Raw genomic sequence first — 21679 nt, 5'->3', positions numbered from 1 at the left:
GCCCCTGGGCGAGGGTGAGAGGCGGGCGACGAGCCACGCTTGTCCGCGCCGTCCTTCCGGGGCAGCCCCGGCGTTCGGGCTCTCCCGGGAGCCCGCCCCGCAGGGAGGACCGGGTGGACAGGTCTACTTGGTGGCCTCTGATGGGGCTTCTGGCCTTGGGTCTCCGAGGGCGAGGTTGGCGGGTGCCCTCGGGAATCCAGCACTTCCTCCTCGGTGATTTCTGTCGACTGAAGATCCACCCCTTCACTCTTCCGAGGGGGAAGCTGGGGTTTTCTGGGCAGCCCACCATTAGCCAATATTTTGTTCTTCAAGTCAAGAAGCAGGTTCTTGACGTTTCTCCCTTGGGGAGAAACAGGCAAACGAGTGTGTTTTGAGGAAGCTGGAGCTTTGGGCGAAGATGAGGACGGCTCGGGCTTTTCAGCCTTGTGAGGATCTTCCGTGTCTGCTTTCTGCTGAACATCAGACTCACTGGTAGGGGCTGTAATAGATTTTAAAGAATTTGATGTCGAAGAAGAAATATGAAAGATACGCAATGGAAAATGAGTAAGATGGCAGTATGGAGGTGTTTAAAATTAGTAATAATAATCGATAACTTCTCCTCCTTTAGACCTGACACTTACTTTCCCAGTTATAGCAAATCTCTTTTAAAGTTCTATTTTGCTTTAAGTAACATAGTCCTAGAAAATATGCGTATTGAGTTTCTATAAGTTGAATCAGGCTATGTATGCCACGTCTTATTTGAAGCCAGGCTTTTCAGGCTTGTGATGAGTACTTGGAAGTAATTGAAATGAGTACTTGGAAGTAATTCATTGATTTTGTAAGCACAAAATCTTATATAGGACTTTCTTAATATAACTGTCAAGATATTACAAGTACATTATAGCCATTCTTGACAATGTAGGCAAGAAACACACACAAGCCTGGCACAAAATGTTGAATGATCTGTACTGAAAGCTATATGGAGACGTGTCGTGTATAATTTGCAAATGACTGGGGCGAGCTACAAATTTGTAATTTTTGAGGCATTACAAAGAGTCCCCTATTCCGCATAACATGTCCTTGCTTGCTTTTTTCTTGCTTAAAATCCCTTTTATGATGGATACATTTGTAATCCCACAATAAAGCCTAAAATAAAAAGACCCCTGGGGTAGGCAAAACATTATATTATGTGAACCCTATAATTTACCCTTTATTGAGAGCAGGATGGAATGCGGGAAGGGATGCTGTAAGGGGAGAAGGACTTATATAGCAATGGGGGATCCAGAGAGAGCAAACTTCATCTATTTCAGGTTTTTTTTAATGATAGAACTGTGTAATATTGCAGTATACTGTGGATCCTCACAGCATATAATGAAGGAGAAAGCTCCCAATATCTGGTGTAAATGTAGACAAGCAGGAAAGAAAACACAGTTCAGAAACACCCCACTCCAATTTTGGTTTTTGTTAACCTGCTGGGGTTTGATACTGAGCAGATAAACAAGGTAACTGAAATTCTTCTGAGTAAGGTCGCACCCCAAAATAACGGTATACAAACTATAAAAATTTTATGTGCCATTTATTCATTAAAATGAACTAAAAATGTCACATTCTGCCTGTAAAAATGTTCTTTCCCTGTCATCATAAACCCCAAATTACACAATGATATAAGATGGATCACATAATGAATATATTAGTCACATAATTACTACATAATTCATAATTACTATTATAATAGTAATTAATGTTATTAGCCATCAATAACATTTTAGCGTTTGGGGAGACCAACTTCTAAAGGGACCACAAAAATATTACAGACATCAATATGGTACCTTAACCCCAAAATTCATCAACAGAGCAGTTCTAAACCCAAGAGCATGATTCAAAGTAACACACCACAATTAGCAGTAACGAAGAGAGAGAAAAAGAGAGCCACAAACACACAATGCTTACTTACTTGCTGGCAGAGCGACAATGAAGGCTTTGGAATGAGGCCCCAATCCTCTCCTGTTTGCGGCCCGGATTTTGAAAAGATAGCGTTCCCCAGGCTGCAGACCATCCACTAGGGCAGAAGTAGTCTCTCCAGGATAGGTGAGGGACTTTGCTCCAAATGGTTTGAGAGCCGGGGCGTATGAAAGAATGTATTCTGAAATGATTTGGCAGACGGTTGGAAGGAGGAAACTGAAAACAGTCCTGTGTCCAGTAGACAGACTGTATGGGCAGGATGAATTAGAACGTGCATTACTAAAATTAATTCTCTAGCGATGCACGCCAAGTCAGTAGCTGGAGCATAAAGACACAGTAGAAGGTGAACTGACAGTTCAATCAGGCTACCAGACGGGCCCACGGAGTCAGTCAGCTGGCAACTTTCCATTTACAGCAAACTAAATTCATGGACCCCAGGAGGCCAGTCTTCATACATTTACCAAAAATATTTACCCTTGTGTTTGGGTTTTTTCTTCATTGTGTTTATTTACTAATTTCCTATGACAGACTGTATGCAGAAGACAAGAAACCACAGGGGAAAAAATGACAATTCCTAGGAACTGATTCTGAAGAGCTGCTGACACCTTTAAGAGTTCCATTTTATTAATCTGGGCTATCTTCATTTGTGCATTAAGCCAGATAAATTCCACATTTGGAATATAATTTCACTTTTGTAGGAATTATGAAAGTTCTTAATATATTCGGATAAAGATTTTTCACAGTATTTCAAACTGTGAGGAAAAGTTGCTGAGTCACGGATTTATGTGATGTTTAATGTCTCCATCCTTAATTGGCTATATCTATAAATATATAATGCCCTGGGCCTTTGAAAATCATAGCAAATCCAGTCCAAGGGACTAATATATCTCTATGCTTATATGGAACTGCAACATAAGGAAGCCACATTTTAAAGCATAATTTTCACCCTCAACTAAAAACTGTCATGCCGATTTTCCTGCCAATGAACTCAAGATTTACAAAACTTATCAAATTAATATGAGCAGGAGATAACCAAGAAAAACAATTTAAATTACAGGATGACCAGGCAATTATCATACTTCCTAGGGGAGCATGGATGATCTTTCCTTTTCCCTAAGCTCTAATCTTTAAAAAGTACATTTGTCTGAAAAACAAAAAAACCCAGCATTCTTTTCTCATTGAAAATGAACAAACTAGTTATTTGTGGTGGTCAAAAGTAAGAATTAAAAGAACCCACTGTCTACAAAATTTTGTAATTCTGATTTTTTTTTTTTGTGGATTCAATTCATCTGGAAAAAATTTAACCATGTCAAAGTATATTCTTTTATTATGGTTTCTATTTCTCAGGCATAAAAAAATGCCCCAGGATAATTATGAATTTACAATCCCACCACTACACCTTTAGGTTAGTGAGGTACGTGAGTTCTTTCGGACATAAAAACTCAGTAGCTATTTATTACTTCTGGCAATATTTAATTGACTACCAGGGAGCTTCTTTTGCCAAAGAGCTATAAATATAAACTAAGATGTGGGAGAGGGGAAAAAAATAATGGCATGGTAGGTAATAAGGTCACCAAAGGAGCAATAACTGATTTATTTTGAATAACTTCATAACTTTTTTTATAAAAAAGGTAGTCAGCTAAAACATGTCTTTATTCACGTTTCAGAAGTCTTTTCAGCATCACAATAATGATACAGAGGCCAATGTTCAAACTGTCATAAAAAGAACGATTAAAAGGGGGTATCCTAACTATTTTTTCTCTTCATTTGTTTCTGACTTATTCCACTGAAAAAATGAACAAGAATAGTACAATATATTCTTTCAAAACGTGGCAAGTGAGAAAGCATTAAGTTTAGAAAATACTGTCCTACCTCTACCTTCCGTAATTTCTACCGTTCAGTGAAAAGATATCCTTATAGGTCAGAAAAGATAACTTACAGTTGACTATAAAACAGAACCACCCAATTTCTTCAATTAAGAAATTCTCAAAGAAGATCAGTGATAATTTTCTGAATTTTCTTAAGCTTACACAAACTCTCCATATTATAGTTTTCTTCCAAAATCAAGCAACAATAAAAAGTAGCCTTAGAGTACGTTTGTATAGGTGATGTCAGGGGAACCCTCAACACCACCCTTTTAAGTGTTTCCAGATAGACTTCCAGAAGGTTCTTGAATGTTTTTACATTAAAAAGAAATTATCTGCGCTTCTATTGAATGTTCTCAACAGACCATTTAAAAAATTTAACTAGTTGTGGATATTCTATGCTATTTTCATTTTTTTAAATCTACAGTATTTTTTTCTATTTTAAGGTCATATTTTCCTCAACCAGCCCCCCCACCCAAAATCAGTTGTTCAAAATGCTGACAAACAGGGAAAAAGTCTATTTAGCATTTTATTTTATTACTTGATTTTCAAGCCCATTAAATATTTATAGTCCCGTTCGAGACATTTATGGTCCCATGGGATTTCTGCTCACTCCTACCTGCCATGATCTTACTGGCACCAAGAAAAGGCCCACAGCGTGAAAAACAGGGTGTCCTTTTGTTTGGTTAAAGGCTGTGATGTCACATCCATACAATTAAAAACAGCCCTCTTGATAATAGCATCAAAATCCCTGCATAGAGGGAAGATGAAAAGTCATCTTCATGATGACCTGGGTCTTACTGACAATGAAAACCCCTCATGAAATATCCTTGTCCATTGCGTCAGCACCCCTTATAGGCACGTTGCTTCCCTATTGCTTGTGCAGTCACCAAGCCTGCGATTAGAGCCAGTTTTTATCAGAGTCAATGTACACAGCTCTCTTTGGGGTATTTCACGCCCACGTGCTTCTTATACTTTAAGTAATGAGGTTCCTACCTTTCACTTTCCCCTCGGTCTCAGGCAGTGCATCCCAAGCTACCGTGACAGCCGTAGGTTTGCCATTGACTGGCCAGACGGTTAAATTTTCAGGAGCTGTGGTAGGAGCTACAAAAGGACAAGGATCCAAGGTTTAAAAGTGCCCTTATGGGTATTCTAAAAGTAAATGACATGTGGTCCCTACATACACATTTTTTATTGCAGAGCTACTGTGTTAACTTTTATTACACACGAGAGAAAATTCTCCACTTGCTCTTTGCGTGATTTATATCAGTTTTACCAACTCATATAGTAAGGTTAGACATACACAGGGAAATGCTTTTAGGAATTCAGAATTTCCCTCGTTGCTGAATATCGAAATATACAAAGAAGATGAAAATCCTGTTTCAACTTCTTTTGAATAAGGTTTCTAAAGACACAGTTTAAAAGAAAATAATTGTAGTCTTAAATATAGAACAAATTTCTCCCCCAAAAGCAAACACGACCTCAGCCTTAAAAAAGAAGAGTCTCTCCTCTATTCTAGAGCCATGCGTTGTCCAGGGGCATTCACACATACAGTGGGGATTTATGGAGGCTCCACGTGGTTTTAATGTGCTCCACGTGTCAGAATAACACGCTCATGAAAATAGCCAGTGAAGGACACAACATGGGCCCAAGGAAGCTTCTTTGTGTTCATACATAGAAACGCTTCCAAAATTTAGGGTTAATGTTACTTTGAAAAATGCCACTGCTGGCCTTTATCACTACTGGCTTCTTAAACTGTCTTTAAATCTTCTTTTAGTGGTAATTCCCAAGTTGAAAGTCCAAAGGCCATTTTGAATACAGACCCGATTCTGGTGTTCTCTGGAAGACAGATGTACTCCATTTGCCATCTCGTTCACCCTGTGAGATGCGGACTGCAAATTCATACATGGTGTCTGGAATCAGGTTCTCTATCAGCACTCGTCTGTTGGAGACCTGCTTGTAATCCCACCTGGCGGACTCCCCCTTTTCTCGGTAGCGCACAGTGTACTGTCTGTAAGAAAAGGCAAGGCAACAGCACAGCCCTCTGACCAATTCTCCGCACCTGAACACCGGATTCCTTGCCGTTTTCCCCTCCCCACAAGTGATGACTTTTGGAGGTAAGTAGAGAAATCAAAGAGGAGAAAATTCTAAACTTTTGACTTTGTTATTGGCTCAAAGGATCTACTTAAGTTCCAGGGAGATGTGTCTAAAATAGCCCAGAGGAGATGGACCTTATTGTCTTTTCAACACCAAAATGTCTTATTGCTCAAAAGGTCAAGCAGCGATTAAAAGGAAGGGATAGAAGGGAGACTGTTTTTCTGAGGCAAGGGCCTTATTAGGGGTGTGTGTGTGTGTGTGTGTGTGTGTGTGTGTGTGTGTGTGTGTGTGTGTGTGTGTGTGTGTGCGCGCGCGTATGTGTTGTGTGGAAGAGGCGATATTAAGAACCAGAACCGGCCCGAAGCACCTTGGCTCTCCAGAAAAGCAAGACAAGAAGACTCATTTCATGCCAAAGCAGGCATGTTTTCTATAAGGAAAGGCACCATGTGGTTTTGAGTAGACTTATTACCATGAGATGGAACAAAAATGTGTAACAGAGCAGGAGAGAGGCGCTTATGAAAGGAACTCTGCTGTGTGATTACCAGGCAGAGAAGTACGGTGTGACCCAACATGGTCATACTGGGCAAGCCCCGACCTAAGACATCCTCAACACTTGACATTTAACAGTTGCAAATGCCATTTACTGGACTGCTTCTCCAAGAAGTTTTCTTTGTGGCCACTTTACAGTAGAAAGCATTTGATGCATTAAAAGTGTGCTATTCATTACGATATTTAATTAGTTAGGATAAGACTTCAGTTGCAGACACAGCACAGCAATTCGCAATAAAAGTTCTGCTAAGAAAACTCAAGCCCTCTTGTTTTCATCAAGATGTTGGAAATCAAAGTCCAGTGGTAATCAGGAATACTTCATGTTGGGGGAGGCCCTATGGCTTGGGAGAGAATCACTATGCATTTTCTGAGGTCTTTGACAAGAAGCAGATGTCTTTTTTTACTAGCAGACAGTAGAAGCTCTATCTAGTACCAATAATATATCTAATATAGATCTAATGTATACTAGCTCTATATATAATATGTATCATACACACACACACACACACACACACACTCAGCATTATATTCCATTCATCTTCTAAAGTATAATCACTTTTCCTGGTTGCAAATAGGTTCAAAAATTAATACATAGTGACTAGACCACCAAATCTTTGGCTTTCTCTTGGGTATGTATACTACTTAGTCATTTAACACACAAAATTTTTGTGACTCTATTAATCTACCACTGACTAGAAATGGCATTCACCAGTGGCCTTTTTAGCACAAAAATTGTTCTAACCTTATGGTTTTTCCTCCATCGCTATTGCAAATGAATGTAAAAACCAGAATAGCATAAGATCATGGCTTAGGACAAAATACGTGCACTTTGTTACACACAGAGGAGCTGGACAGGAAGCAGTGCAGTGTCTAAAGAAGAACCACTGTGTGCAAGGCATCAGGCAAACGTCCACCACTCTACGTAGGACCCTTCCTGCTGCCACTCTTCCCGGATAACGGGAAGATGGTAAGACTCTTCCCAAGATGGACCCACATCCCCTGTGCGTGAACAGAACATTCATGAGACGAAGCAAAACACAGCTGGGGGCAAAGAAAGAAACAGAATCTAGGAAAATTATTCCAAACACAAGTTAAGACTTTGAACAGATGAGAGGTGAGGTCCTACTGTGTGTCTTACACAAATCTGATTTGTGGGCAATGTGTACCACACTCGAGATTAGCTAGACTGTCATACAGCAGTCTACCCGTCAGCTACGAAAAGGTCAGCGTTCACATACGTCCAAAAATACAATCGTTCAAATAAATACACGTCTCTTCAGGGCCGGAAAAAACCATGTCTCTCATATAGAAAATAAAGACAAAGAAAGAAGGAAAGGTACCTTGATGTAACAACTTTCTTCTGTTTTTCCAAAACAGGATCCACCCAGGCTACCAGCACAGACTGGGACGATATTACCCGGACGTTGATGTCTTCAGGTACATCCAGTTCATCCTCTTCTGCAATGACAGTTGTACACATGGAAAGGCTGTCCCCAACAGTAGGCTCTGCCCTGAGTCCCTCTGGTCCCCAGAGTTTATTTTTTTAATTGCTTATGCTTGAGGTAGATAAAATGAAATGAATAGAAAGTCAAGCAATTATTTGACTGGTCAATGCAGAAAACCCAAAATCCCCACTCTTCCTCTTCTTAAACACATTCTAAGCTGCCTAACCCAATCGACATAAGAACAGTAGCACAAAAAGAGGTGCTTTGCCCTTGGTCACAGATACTCCAAATCACTCAGCGTTTTCTCAGTATACACCGTGAGTTTCTGGGAAATAATGCAATTTTTACAGGAGGCAAAAGTTTAGGGGAAGAAAGGGTCAATTCAGAGCATTTCCTGGGCAATCATGGCATGAAATAAAAATTCTAGCTCAACGATTGCACAAGTCGCATTGAGTCCAAGGTCCTCACAATTTAGAATCTGTGATTCCAAGGCAGACTAGAAGTAATATTCAGACAGAAAAGAGAATTCAGTTTGCCAGTTTCCAATGGAATACAGTAACGTCACAAAGTTTATAGTTTTTGTTGAATCTGTAACACCGAGACTCACAAGATGTCTTCAGTTTTGCTTTTAGTCTCTTGGAATTTTTTGGGTTTTTTGTCTGTTTTGTGTTTTTCTTTTCATCTTTCAGGGATCATGTTTCAAAAGGATGTGGCTTTCACTACAAGTAGGGGAAGGTGGAAATGCGGAGCCTGTTAGAAAAGTGATACAGGGACTTCTTCTAGAGCAGCAATTAAAGAATTTAAAAAGTGAAACAACATACATGTGGGATTTTTCTTATACAACGTACCATTCTAATAATTATCAGTATAAAAGTATAATATATAGATATATGCTATATTATATAATTCAAATAAATTGTGAATTCATGAAAATCATTACGCTGTAGGTTCCCTCTTTAAATTAAGGCACGTGAATCAGAAAAGGTATATTTAATTTGTTACTGTATGATTGATATAAAAAATATCTGTTGAATGGATGTGGAAAAAAGTATCCCTTAGTTAAGTAACCAAGGATCAGGCTACCAGCAAGACGCCATTACAATTTTTCTCACTCTTCCCAATGCTACTTTTAGGCAATTTTAGCTGAAATAAAGTTTGAGTGCGTCTCTTGCACGCTGCCCCCTCCACACCTACTCGTCCTTCTCTCCCTTTGTTCCCAGTCTCTCACCAAGGGCAGCTTATGCATGGATCAGACTGTGCCTGTTAAACGGAGTAAATGCTCGGCACTCCTATCATGACAGATCTGAGGCCATTCAGATGGACACAGAGATAGATTTCATCACAAGAACACTCTAGCCTCTGAGTAGAAAAGAAACACACATGCTCCCAAAATGTGACCAAGTCTGCCCTGCTGTTTCCTTTTATACTCAACAAAATCCATATGCATTGTCGCTCAGCCGGCATCATTCAGAAACAAACAAGCCCTAGACCATGGCTTGACCAGACGCGTCCTTGGAGACATACCTGAAATCTTCCGCTTTGTTAGGGCAGCCCTGTACACGGGCTGACTCTGCCCCCGGGAGTTCAGGGACTGCAGTGAGACCACGTACACTGACTCGGAGGCTGTGGACCAACAAGCAAGAGATGAGGTTCTGCAGCTGGTTTTCTGGAAAGCACACCCCTGCTCGTCTGTGTTCCTCTCCCCTTACCTTCTCATCTCTCTTGGGCATTCCTACTTATTCAGGAAAACTACAGGTGAGACCAAGAACTGTAGGAACTAAACTCAAAAAGAACACGATTTATGTCAGGAAATGTGGAAGGGATTTTTACCTATAATTCCTGAAAAATGGGTTTCTAGCTCATTAGCATCAAAGAAAGATGAACAATGTTTAAAAAAGAAATGAACGGAATATTTACCCACACAATTCCCTAAATTTTTTTTACCTCCAAATATAGAGGAGGGAATGACTCTGTTTTTATTTGTCATCAAAAAGAAGGGAGTTATAACTGATTCACTTTGTTATGGGGCAGAAACTAACACACCATTGTAAAGCAATTATACCCCAATAAAGATGTTTAAAAAAAAAAGAAGGGAGAGAGACAAGAAGAGCCAGTGCACCAGGCTTGCAGCCCGGATGGGATGCTGTGCCCTTCGAACTAAAATCCTCAGAACGGGGTCTCTGAAGATTAGCTAAGGGCAAATGGAAGTGTAAACTCATCCTATATTTCTGGATTGTTCTTTCAGTTAGTTCACCTCCACCCCACCCCCCAAATTGTGCATTGGGCCACTAATGTCCAACTTACCTGAAACTTGAAAACTTTATTTGGAAACAAATTACAATAATGAACTAAAACTTACCACTCTCAAGTGCTATGGAATCACGGAGTCTGAGACCCCAGTGAAACCTTGGCTAGCTTCCAATTTGTCCTTCTCAGTTTACAAATAAGGACATAAAGCCATAAAAATGGACTGATTTGCCCAAGGTCACACCCCTAAAAGGACTCATAATCTTCCCTAAATCTAAAATTGCTAATGCCCAACTCCAGGTTCTATCGACCTAGTTTCCTGCAGCAGCCTCGATCAATTCAAGAATAAAAATGAGGCAACCTGACATACTTCTAACACGGATAGTTATATCATCAGGTAATACCTCAGCACATTAACAAGGCGGCACTAAGACCCTAAAGGAAACTTCTAACACTGGTGTCCTGCCTGCAGGAATTGCAAACTTCCATACGGCAGTGGGAAAATAAACCTGTCATGTTTACAAACAGCATGTCAAGTTAAACATAAAAGGAGACTCATGCTCAGAAACACTCACACTGAGAGCCCTGTTTATGTAAAGTAAACTTCAAGTCTAATCACATTTCAAGGGAAGGGGCAATACTTGACAACCTGCTCCCTCCCGTGTGTGTGTGTGTGTGTGTGTGTGTGTGTGTGTGTGTGTGTCAATACACACACACATAGGGCAGGTGAAACTCATACTGTGACATGAATAAATTATTTAGACTGAGGCTTTCACATCTTATTCTGTCAGAGAATTTTGAAATATGTGTTTTACAAAAGGGAAGAATCAAGTTTGTAACGCTTGAATTCATAGAACATCAAACTAAACTTCTCAACATTGGAGTCCTTTCAGGTCTGTTCATTTCTTGCTGCTACTGGCAAGTACACCAAATGTCAACAAAGAAAAAACTCTGCCATTCAACCTCACAATCCAGGAACATGTATAAATAACTAAATGTGAAAAGCAGTGGCTTATCATTTATCAGGAACCACCAAGAAAAGAATAATTTCCCACAATTGACTCTTGAACATATCTGCGATGCATCTCTTAAAGTTCTTGGACTTGCTGAACGCCCATGTTCTTGATGTGCTGTGCTCTCCAAGTCAGCTTGGCCCGAGATGATCCCAAAGGAACAGTCTACACTGCAGTAAACTGTAACAATGGTTTCACACGTACTGGGTCTAGTCTCTGTGCCGTGTTAAGCACTGCACATCAATTCTTCATTTAGTGCCAACAAAGCCCCACGAGGAAGCTACTCTCATTGTCTCCTTTTCACAGATGAGGAACCAGCTCAGTGGGGTGAACTGACCCCAAGGTCATGGCCTAAATGCAGGACTGGTCTCACACCCAGCTCTGTGTGGCTCCAAACCCCAGGCTCTTACTCATGCAGGTGAGGAAGGGGCAGGGCCCAGGGCTCACCGGGCACTGACCCCGGGCCTGAGAAAGCACCTGACAGCTGGGTATGCACCAGTCCATCTCTTTTTCATAGAAATATAATAAAAACACAGTGGTATAAAAGCACACTTCTTTCTGTGCTCCTGATTATTGAATAAAGGGTAGAAATAAAATCTCCAAAATGACTGCAGCTTCACCAGCCCAGGGACCACAGGACCCCAAGCCCCACCCTCCCTGTCAGAGCCACCATCTTCCCTCACTTCCCAACCTCGGCGTAATGTGGCAGAAACTACTTCTGAAGGTCCGTGGAAACGTTCTGAAGGACTCCAAACGTTCACCTGCTCATCCTTCATTACTGTCCGGCTCCCACCTCACCTGGGCTGGCTACCTCCTCTCCCTCTGTATTCCCATGCCCCCAGGGACCCCTCTGACTACAGGATTCAACACTGGCGCCCTCCCTCCCCCCGCAAAAGGCCCCGAGCTTCCTGCCTCCGGTGCCTGCTTTTCCCTCTCCAGCTGCTTTCACAACAGTGAGCACTAAGCACCCTGGGTACCCTTGTGAGGGACCCTTGTGAGGGACCGCCGGGGAGCTGGTACCCAGCATGGTGCCTGACATGGAAGATGCCCAGGAGGACATGTTTAATGAATGACTCCAAGGACCACAGGCTCCAAGTTTCCTTAACATTTGGCCATTCCTTGCAGTACCACACTTTCAATGGCATCTCGGTCATCAATGGAATTAAAATCCTATGCAGGATAAAATAAGGAGACAGGCGTCCCCTAACATAGCAGGCCACGCCGACATCCACAGGAATTCACATCATTCTATCCTCCTGGCCAGGATAGAGCAAGTGTCCAGTGAGACCTCCTCCTCAAGGTGACCACTTAGATCGTTCACAATAGCAAGTCCAACGCTTTTTTTTTTTTTTTTCCCAATGCTTTTTATTTGTTGAAAATTCCTAAGCTAGCAGGTTGTATTGGAAGCCTCAGAGTCCTGAGCTGTCAGTTCAGGCCAGGATCAGGGCCCACCACTGACCTCAGGTCCAACATTTGCTCACGTTCAGGAAGCAAAACAAACAAACAAACAAAAATCCTTCTGCTACACTCAGGCGAGCCAGGGGTTCACTACTGAGAAAACAAAGTTAACAGAACCAGTCAGATGAAAAATCTGTCGACACCAAAGGACATTTTAATGTGTGGTGTCTATGAAAGATGCAGAACAATGAAAACTTTCCAGTTACAAAATGCTCTCTCTACAGTATCAGAAATGCAAAACTAGTGACTACTTATCTGCTGATATCCTGGGTAGAATTTGGCCTGAATCACCAAAACAGAGCCACTTAACCTGCACAGGACAACCACTCAAGGCAAGGGGTAGGCCCAGGAATGAATGAATGAATGAATGAAGAGTCCCCAGATTATTCTGTGGCTCCAGGTGTGGAGCCTCTAGCTCTGGGTCTCACTGCTAATACTGAAACCAGGCTTCACGAAGCATGGACAGCTCGGGTTTCTCCATTCGCTCCCACCATCCCTCTTGTTTTCGTGCGGCTTTGGAGCAGACAGGTAGCTAGTCTCTTCGGGCTGGAAAAAGTCTGGAGTCTGTTTTGAGGCTTCAATGCCATGCCTGGCTCACCGCTGCCTGTGCCACCACGTGGAGACCCCGTAAAGCCCACAGAACGCCAGGCTGACCCTGTGCCATGAGCACCCAACAGACTTTTCCAACAGTGGGTGTGTGAGCAGAGCAGGGAAGGTAACTTCCGAGAATCTTCCAGGGAGCGAGTCCAGCCTGGCTTCCGCTCGGTGTCTCCACCAGCTCAAATCTGCCCAGGTCAGTCTCTAGCCCCTCACTGCGTAGGCTGGGAGCCAAGCCACGCCTGATGACCGCGTCGTGAAGAGACCCTCGTTCCCACTGGAGTCTTGGGAAGGCCCAATAAGTCACACCCTCTTCCTTGCCTGAGCACTGATCTAATTAGAAAGTGAATAAGAATAAACAGTGGAGGCCACAATATCTATGGCTCGTACAAACTAAGCTGGAGAACACGGGGCAGATGCACGTTCTAACACCAAAGCCCAGAGTCAGACAGACCTTGCTGCCCCAGGAGCCCTGGGCCCTCCACGACTCGGGCACAGAGGGGCAGAACGGAATGTGTACTCTGTAGCCTGGCTTCCCCCAGAGGAGGCGATAGGGAGGGGCCGAGCCACGCTTGCCCAGCGCCTCCTGCCAAACTCATCACGTAGGTAAGGGGGCATGAGGGAAGGGAGAAAGGCAGAAGTGTTGCATGAGTGTTGCAGTGTCTCCACCCCCAAGGAAGGGCCAGGCATGAGGGATCGTTGCTGCGCCCCTGGGAGTGTGGTCCGGGTCCACTGTCCAGGCCTATCGAGGAGCAAGGCCAGCAGAGATCAGGCCTGGAACCAAGCAACCAAGCACATAACCTCTCCCGGTCACAGCCTCCACGGCCTGTGCTTTGATGCTTCCTTCACCCGATGAGGGTTTGCAAAGAGGAAGGAGGGCAGGCTTGGTCCGCAGGCTCCATCAGCTGCCACCACATTTCATCTCGATGGGATGCAAGGTCCAGTAGCCCAGGATCTAAGATGCAGCTTAGAGAGCAAGACGAGGAAAGCAGAGCCGAGATGGAAAAGCATTAGCCCCGACCCATCACATCCAGAAAAATGACCCAGCGCAACTGGGTCAGGAAGCCGCTGAAGGGCACTTGTTGGGCAGCCTTGTCCCACCACTAACAGAAGGTGGAAAGAATGGAGGCATGGACAGAGGATAGAACGGAGAATGAGGTTTTGAATAACTGTAATACCTGGAAAATGAACGTTACAACTGAAATACGACGTTCTGTCACGAACAGGCTTCAAAACCTTGAAATGACAGCCAACATCATTAAAACATCGAATAGCAATGAACATGAAACTCACCTAGCTTTTTAATTTCGTGTGTTCGCTCATCCCTCGTCAGTGGAACATAATTCATCTTCCGGCCACTTTCTCCGTAGCCCAGAAGGAAGCCCCGTGATCTGCGTGGACTCTTAGCTCCAGACAGGTGAGGCGCCTTCCACGCCACGGACAGCTGGTCGTTGGAGGAGCGGACTCGGACCCGCAAGGGCTTGTTGGGCACGTCCTTTTCTTAAAGAGGACATGACACAGAGACCATTAAACAGCAAACCCTGGAGCTCACCATCAAGGATGGAAAGCGTATCCAAAGACTGACGACCACAATTAGCAGTTGGGCTTAAAACATCCATTTTTGGTTACCAGTTCTAGTAAGAACATCCTTCCCCCAAGGGCATCGACACTCCGTGTCCACGTTCCTCCCCACACTGCACACGGAAAGATCTCAAGGACTTAAAGTGAAAACATACTGTGTGTGAGACTGCCAGCCAGAAATCTTGGATGTTTTACAATGTTCCTTTTCATCTATTTCCTCTTGCCCCCTTAAAGCCAAAACTATATATCTTCTATTAAAGCAAAAGGTCAGCGTGAAATATAGCAAAACACTTTCATGCTATTTTTAACTGTCCTCCTGGAAGCTTTTCCATTATACAGTTGAAAAAAAAAATGGGCTCTCCTTGTCTTTATGCCGAATCACTAAGAACTAAATACCGCTCTCTGGTCTCGATCTTAATTTCTCTTACATGTCCAAGTCTTGCCCCTTCAGACAAACCCAGCTGCTACTCCCCATGTCCGTTGTTGCCTTCCTGCTAAATGAATCCATTTAGAGAACTCTTCTTACTAAACTGAAAATCCCAAGAATCGCTCTAGGGACTTCCCTGGTGGCTCAGTGGTTAAGACTCCGTGCTCCCAATGCAGGGGGCCCGGGTTTGACCCCTGGTCAGGGGGCTATATTCCACAGGCATGCCGCAAGTGAGACTCAGCACGACCAAATTTAAAAAAAAAAAAAAAGAATCTCTCTCATTGTTAACATTCTCAAGGCAAGGCATTCCAGTGGCCAATACTTAGTGTTCAACGTTTTGTTTTTACATCAATTTAGAGCTGATAAGCTTGGGAACAAGGGCTGTGGACCATGTGACAACTACACTGCCTGGTTCTGACAGGGGGCCACATTCTAGCCCTTTCTGGGGATCCAGTTACCTAATGAGTTTCCATATATCAACCCCGCCATCAGTCCTGACTAATTTTATTAAACTGGCAAATTCCCACCTAACCTAACATTTCAACACTAAGACAAAATACAAAAACAAATGTCATGAGTTAGTGAGTTTCAATAGCACAGTAAATAGCCATTGGAGATGGTTATTCCGAAAAGCCAGACACCTGGCTCCAATGTCTTGAATCGAACCAAAAGGAATATCCTTTTGAATATATTAGCTGGAGCTATCTAATCAGTCACTGGGCACCGCCGTTCCTAAAGGCTACTGAGAGAATACCATATAATGGTTCAACAGATATTTTCCCCAGTTCACAAAGTAGAGATTACTGAGATTTTTTTTGTTTTTAATCCAATAATGTAGTCAATGAACTAACTATACAGAACTTTGTCCTGTACCCTGGTGATGTGAGTGTAACCACTTTCGCTGGGGTTATACTACAATTTCAATTTTATTCCAAGTTCAGGGGTAGGCTCTCCATTGCAAGGTCTAGCCTTTATAAAAATTAGGGACCTCCAAGCAATTATGGAAATGACAAATATGCTTATCGCTCTAATTCAAAAGAAAATAATTTGCCCAAAGTGTTCCGTACCAACAGTCCAAGTTATTAGTGGCACAGCACTGATGGATCGAATGAGTTCCTGTATTAATCCTATGAGTTGATTACTCTTACGAGTCCTAGTGGGAATCTCTTGATATATACTCCTAACAACGTGACATCCAGTGTTTCTAGGAAGGTACAGGCTGGCAAATCTTGTTAAGTGTTGTGGGTGACTGTGGGCATGGATTTTCTCCATCAGCATGTGTCACTGCTGAACAGACTTTGTGTGGGTCTAGGGTAAGAATAGTTTTTTAAACACAAATAGGGAAAATATCTTGTAAAAACCATTTATGGAAAGCAAAATCTGGAAAAGGAGGAGCATGTTTAGTCTCAATGAAGCTTTGGTTTGGTTTTTGAAGTTAGCACATTTTTGGAGGACATTCCTCAGAACAAAATACGCAACGGAGTTTAACTTTTCAGGGATGGAGTTTGTGTCATTTTCAGATTTATGTAAAGTTATGAAATAAACTTGACATGAGCCATAAGCAGGGGGATAGAGGTCGAGAGAAGAAATTTTAAAGGAAGCAAAAAACCTTGCTTCATTCTCTTTACATCTTCTAAGTCATGTTTTACTCCGTGCGCCCCCGATACAAACTATCACCACCCACAAAACTGAAGCCCCTCTCACGAGTGATGCCACAGCCTCTTCGAGGTGAACCCCCTGTAGCTGGTGTTTGGTTCCAGAGTGTCCAGCTTTGGGAAGGGGTCAGGGCTATGTTTTTTAAGAAGTCTATAAGGTGAAAATGATCTCTGCCAACAACATACGATGTTTACTTTACTTTTAAGAAAAGCTCATACCTCCTCGAGGGAACCTCAGTGAGGCAGGGGTGAGAAATGACTCCTGTTCAGGCTGCCACAGGCCATTTGCTCTGCTCGCTTTCCCAGTGGGACTGGCAGCGTCCCCCCAACCCACCTGGCTACCACAGCCTATCTCCCCAGCGGCAGCAGTAAACATGGTGGGCGTCCATGGTGCTGTCACCGACTTGACCGACCTCAGGGCTGCCCTCCACGGCTCTTGTGCTAAAGCCCCATGGGACACAACCACGCTCCCGTCCGCTGCAGAAGGCAGCACGTCAGCGTGGGACTTCTGGGATGATCTCCAGCAAAATGGGCAAAGCTACAGAAAACACACGCATGGGTCTCGCAGGAGTCAGCTGAAAAATAAATTACTGACCAGAGATGGCATTCCCCGCTCTGTGGCTCTGCCCCTGTCCTGGGGCCCTTCCAGCCTCCCATTTTAGTGGAACCAGCGTCCGTGGAGAGCGCACTTTTACGGGGGGACCTTGGGGAGTGTTGTAGGGCTGGGCTCCAGGACAGACAGCCCCTGACACTCAATAGCACAATTCTGAACAAACAGTAATAAGGAAAAAGACCACTGGAATGCCCCCAAATGACAGCGTCCCTGAGGAGGAGAAAGGCGTGTTTCCAGGAACAAGGAGCTCGGTCCCAGACAGCACAGGCTTTTGCCTGAGGTCCTGACCCACGCCAGGCCCACTGAACGTCGGCCATGCCACCCCCTCGGACTGTACAGGCTTTCCCCCAGGCTCCAGCCTGCTGTCTAACCCTCCACTCCAGGGTTCGAGAACGAGGCGAGGCCTGCCGAGCAAGCTCTGGGAACAGGGCTGAGGCTATAGTACAACCAACCACACTGACTACCCTCTACACAACCTCCCAGTTTGTCACGAGCTCTTGCATGGCTCATTTTAATTGTCCTTCCAACATTTCCCAGGTGAGTAGGATCGATGTCGTAATCCCCACGAGAAAACTGAGGTTCGAGAGGTGAAGTAACAGACCCAAGGCCACACGGCTAAGTGCCAAGCGGCGACCTGAATTCAGCCACTGAGGCCAAGTTCCCTTCTCGTCCACCTATGCCCCTTCCATTCAGGCTCTCCCCTTACCCACGAGCCATCCCACCAAACACCCAACCTCTTCTGCTAATGAAGGTAGGACAAGGGTTCTGAGCTGGCCAGGCCCCCTTCCGAGTGAGAGCATAATGCCTTGCACAGTAGGCAGTACACGTGCATGTATGCGTTTTTTTTTAATGGATCAGACAGTATACTCAGCAGGTAGCTAAGGAACCAGACCAGGCCCCTCCCCCAAGACTGTCCCAGACAACTGCCCCCAGACTGCGCAGAGGCCACTGACTCTGGAAACCAGAGTGAGGTGACAATGTCATCCCCCAACACACAGCCCTCCATCCTTCAAATCTCTGAGTTTAGAAAAGCCAACCACAATTTTTTTCAAGTACTTTCAAATTTTCCTTCCTTTAAAATTCTGGTGATACATACTTTCAACAGCTTTTATAGATCTTTTATAGATCATCTGGGAGTCCTCTTTTAAGCTGATGTGCACATGAAGAGAAACTATTCATATGGTTCAAATTCACTTGCAAGGGGATTATCTGTTTTCTCTAAGCCGTATGTGATAGCCTCACAGAAGCCTTCTGAAATTTTTCTAATAAATCCCTGTAAATCTTTTATCTTGAAAACAGGAAGTCACAATTGCCAAGAGGAGTCAAGTTCTCATCCACTAGTGCCGAGTGTATTTTAAACTTGGCAGGACAGACTCCGTCCATCACTCTGGGTACCGCATAACCAGGTAGATGTTGCGCAGAACGGGTCAATCACAGAAGACCTGCAGTGATTACACACCGTATGCTAGGCAGGTCAGCTGGGTGAAACAATTACCGTGTAGATTATGATAAGTATTCAAAAGCCAGGTACAATTAGGACGTCTCTCCCAGGACTTCCATGGTGGTGCAATGGTTAAGAAGCTGCCTGCCAATGCAGGGGACACGGGTTCTAGCCCTGGTCCGGGAAGATCCCACATGCCGCGGAACAACTAAGCCCATGCGCCACAACTACTTAGCCTGCACTCTACAGCCCGCGAGCCACAACTACTGAGCCCACACACCACAACTACTGAGGCCTGTGCACCTAGAGCCCGTGCTCTGCAACAAGAGAAGCCACAGCAATGAGAAGCCCGCGCACCGCAACGAAGAGTAGCCCCAGCTCGCCGCAACCAGAGAAAGGCCGCGCGCAGCAACGGAGACCCAACGCAGCCATAAATAAATAAATGTATAAAAATAAATAAATAGGAGAATGTCTCTCCCGATTTGTATCGCCAGCTATGCAAATTGGCAAGTATTCTGAAATTGGAGGGAATTAAAATCTGTTTTTATCACAAAGAAAAAACTCCAAAATTCAACATGACACTTTGCCCATTTACAATTCAATGCTAGTTAAACGTGTCATTTCTGAATTGGGCTTCCACAGGCTCAGAAGTAGGGGTCTGAATCTGAGTGTACCTCTCACTGCCTGTGTGATTTTGAGAATCCTCCCCGAACCTCAATTTCCTCCTCTGTAAACTAGTGTCTAGCACACTGGGTTTTGTAATCGAATCCACGTAAAGCATTTCACATCGTACTGGCATCTATCAAGCACACAGTGCCTGTTGTGTTTGTGGTCGTGATAAAAATGAAATCGCCCACTTATCAGATTCAGTGGATGGGTGGGTGGCTCCTTCCAGAAAGTGAGCTGTGGGTATATCACAAAGCTTTTCGTGATGCCCTGACACACAGTGGGCACTAAAAAAATGGGTTCCAAAGAACCAGACGTAAGCAAAAGAGATGGACTTACTGCCAAAGCCTCTAAAATATGAGGCTGTCTCCATCCAGGTGACTTTTTTTGCACCATAAGTAGAAAGCACTGTTCATTGCCCTCATCAGCATCCCAGTTACCAATCACTCCGAGCGGGTGCCTCCTCTTCGTTGGCATAAAAGTACACGGCCACCGCTGTCTGGGACGGCTTTCCCTGGCCTGGTCTCAGCTAGCAGGACATTCTCGTTTTCCAGGAGAATGTGAGGGATCACTCAGTCTAGAGCTTCGCAGAGTAAGTGGTCTGTCCCACTTATGGACCAACCTGACTCCCACTGTGCTGACCTCCAAGCTTTGAGAAGATGGCCCTTATCCTCATGCCAGGGCGCTCACTGGCCTTCCACTCGCCCAGCCTCTGCCCCAGGCAGCCTCCCCGGCCTCCCCAAGCAGCAGACCTCAAGGCCACCAGGGACACTGGCCGGAGGGTGGGCGGGATTCCGGCTGCAAGGCGCCGTCCTCAGGCTGCACTGTACATCAGAACACCCGAGGGCTTGTGAAAACACACCCGCCTCCCACGGCTGTCTGTCTGGGTGAGATTCCAGAGCTTGTATGTGCTTTCGATGAATAAGCATGATTAGGAAGTGGAGAGGGGGCAGGGGAGGGGGAGGGGAGATGCGTTAGAGGGGGTGACATGAGCTGTCTCAGCCGGAGGAGACAGACACGTGCTTTGCTGCCCTCACTGTGAGTCTGGGTCCCCTGCCCCCCCGACACGGGGGCAGGTCAGCAACACCTCACAGCCTCCGTCTGCCAAGGGCTCCTTCTTCCTGGCTGAATTCTGACAGACAATCCTTCCGCAACACCTCTGATGAGTCCCAAAGCTCTGCAGGACCTCAGTCCATTTAACGATGGACCGACTTGTCTATTTGGACAGGCCCAGCTATTTAACAAGGAGAAAGGAAATCTCGTGGCTTCATTTTGGAATAGCACCTGTCAGAGCATCACCAACCTTCCTAATCTATTGGATCCCTACGACGTAAGTCATTTGACAAGCACCCTCACAATAACCCAATAAACACCCCACTGACAGACAAGAAAAGCGAGGCTCAGGAAGATTAAGGGAGAATCTCGAAGCCGGGCAGCAAGAGGCACTAAGCTGGCATCGGAACCCAGGTCTGTCGGAGCTGTAGCCCTGCTTCGCTGCACTGGTATTCCGAAACTCACGGTGGCTGCAGTGCTGGCGTCGCCAGCAGCTCCCTGTGGCATAAGCGTGGCGCCCGTCTGGGACGAGGGCCCCCTTGGTGCTTCTCAGACACCTCTGGTGAAGGACTGGTCTGCAGAGGCAGGCATCACCATCTAAGACTTTCATGCCGTGAGTACCCCTGCTTCAGAAGATACCAGCTGAGCTCCTTCCCAAGGGCCTGGCTGCTCTTCAGGGAAGTTGGGTCCATCTGTTCCGTCAGGATCCACTCATCACACTAGTCCCCTTACATTCATCCGTGTTTCCGTCTCCGAGGAGCGACCATCTGATGAAAAGCCAAGTACTTGGTCAGCTACCCCAGTGGCCTGACTGCCTGACTCATCCCGGGAGGCACTGTGGACACCAAGGGGAGAATGCGTGTGACAGGCACGCATCTCAACGTCCTTCAGAGACAACAGAACAGCACCCCTAAACCATCGCCTGGAGCCAGTCCATCGCTGCTGCTTTTTGAGGGGTTGGGAGAAGAGAGAAGGTCTTGAAAGAAAAAAAAAAAACCAAAACACCTTGATCTCCCCCGAGCTAATCAATG

At 44.7% G+C, this 21679-nt stretch overlaps 1 protein-coding gene across 1 annotated transcript in view; it reads right to left on the bottom strand.

Moving 5' to 3' along the window:
• The window catches only part of FNDC1 (fibronectin type III domain containing 1), an 84198-nt gene that overhangs the window by 37952 nt on the left and 24567 nt on the right, over positions 1-21679 (bottom strand). Inside the window, 7 exon segments of the mRNA XM_024747997.1 lie at positions 1-478; positions 1934-2122; positions 4803-4910; positions 5630-5817; positions 7793-7910; positions 9422-9520; positions 14506-14712. Of these exon segments, the coding sequence (XP_024603765.1) occupies positions 1-478; positions 1934-2122; positions 4803-4910; positions 5630-5817; positions 7793-7910; positions 9422-9520; positions 14506-14712 (1387 nt within the window).

The sequence above is a fragment of the Neophocaena asiaeorientalis genome, unplaced genomic scaffold, assembly GCF_003031525.2.
Source record: "Neophocaena asiaeorientalis asiaeorientalis breed wild unplaced genomic scaffold, Neophocaena_asiaeorientalis_V1.1 scaffold123, whole genome shotgun sequence".
NCBI lineage: Eukaryota > Metazoa > Chordata > Mammalia > Artiodactyla > Phocoenidae > Neophocaena > Neophocaena asiaeorientalis.
Note: the sequence above shows the minus strand (reverse complement) of the source record. Positions and strands in the feature narration are given on the sequence as shown.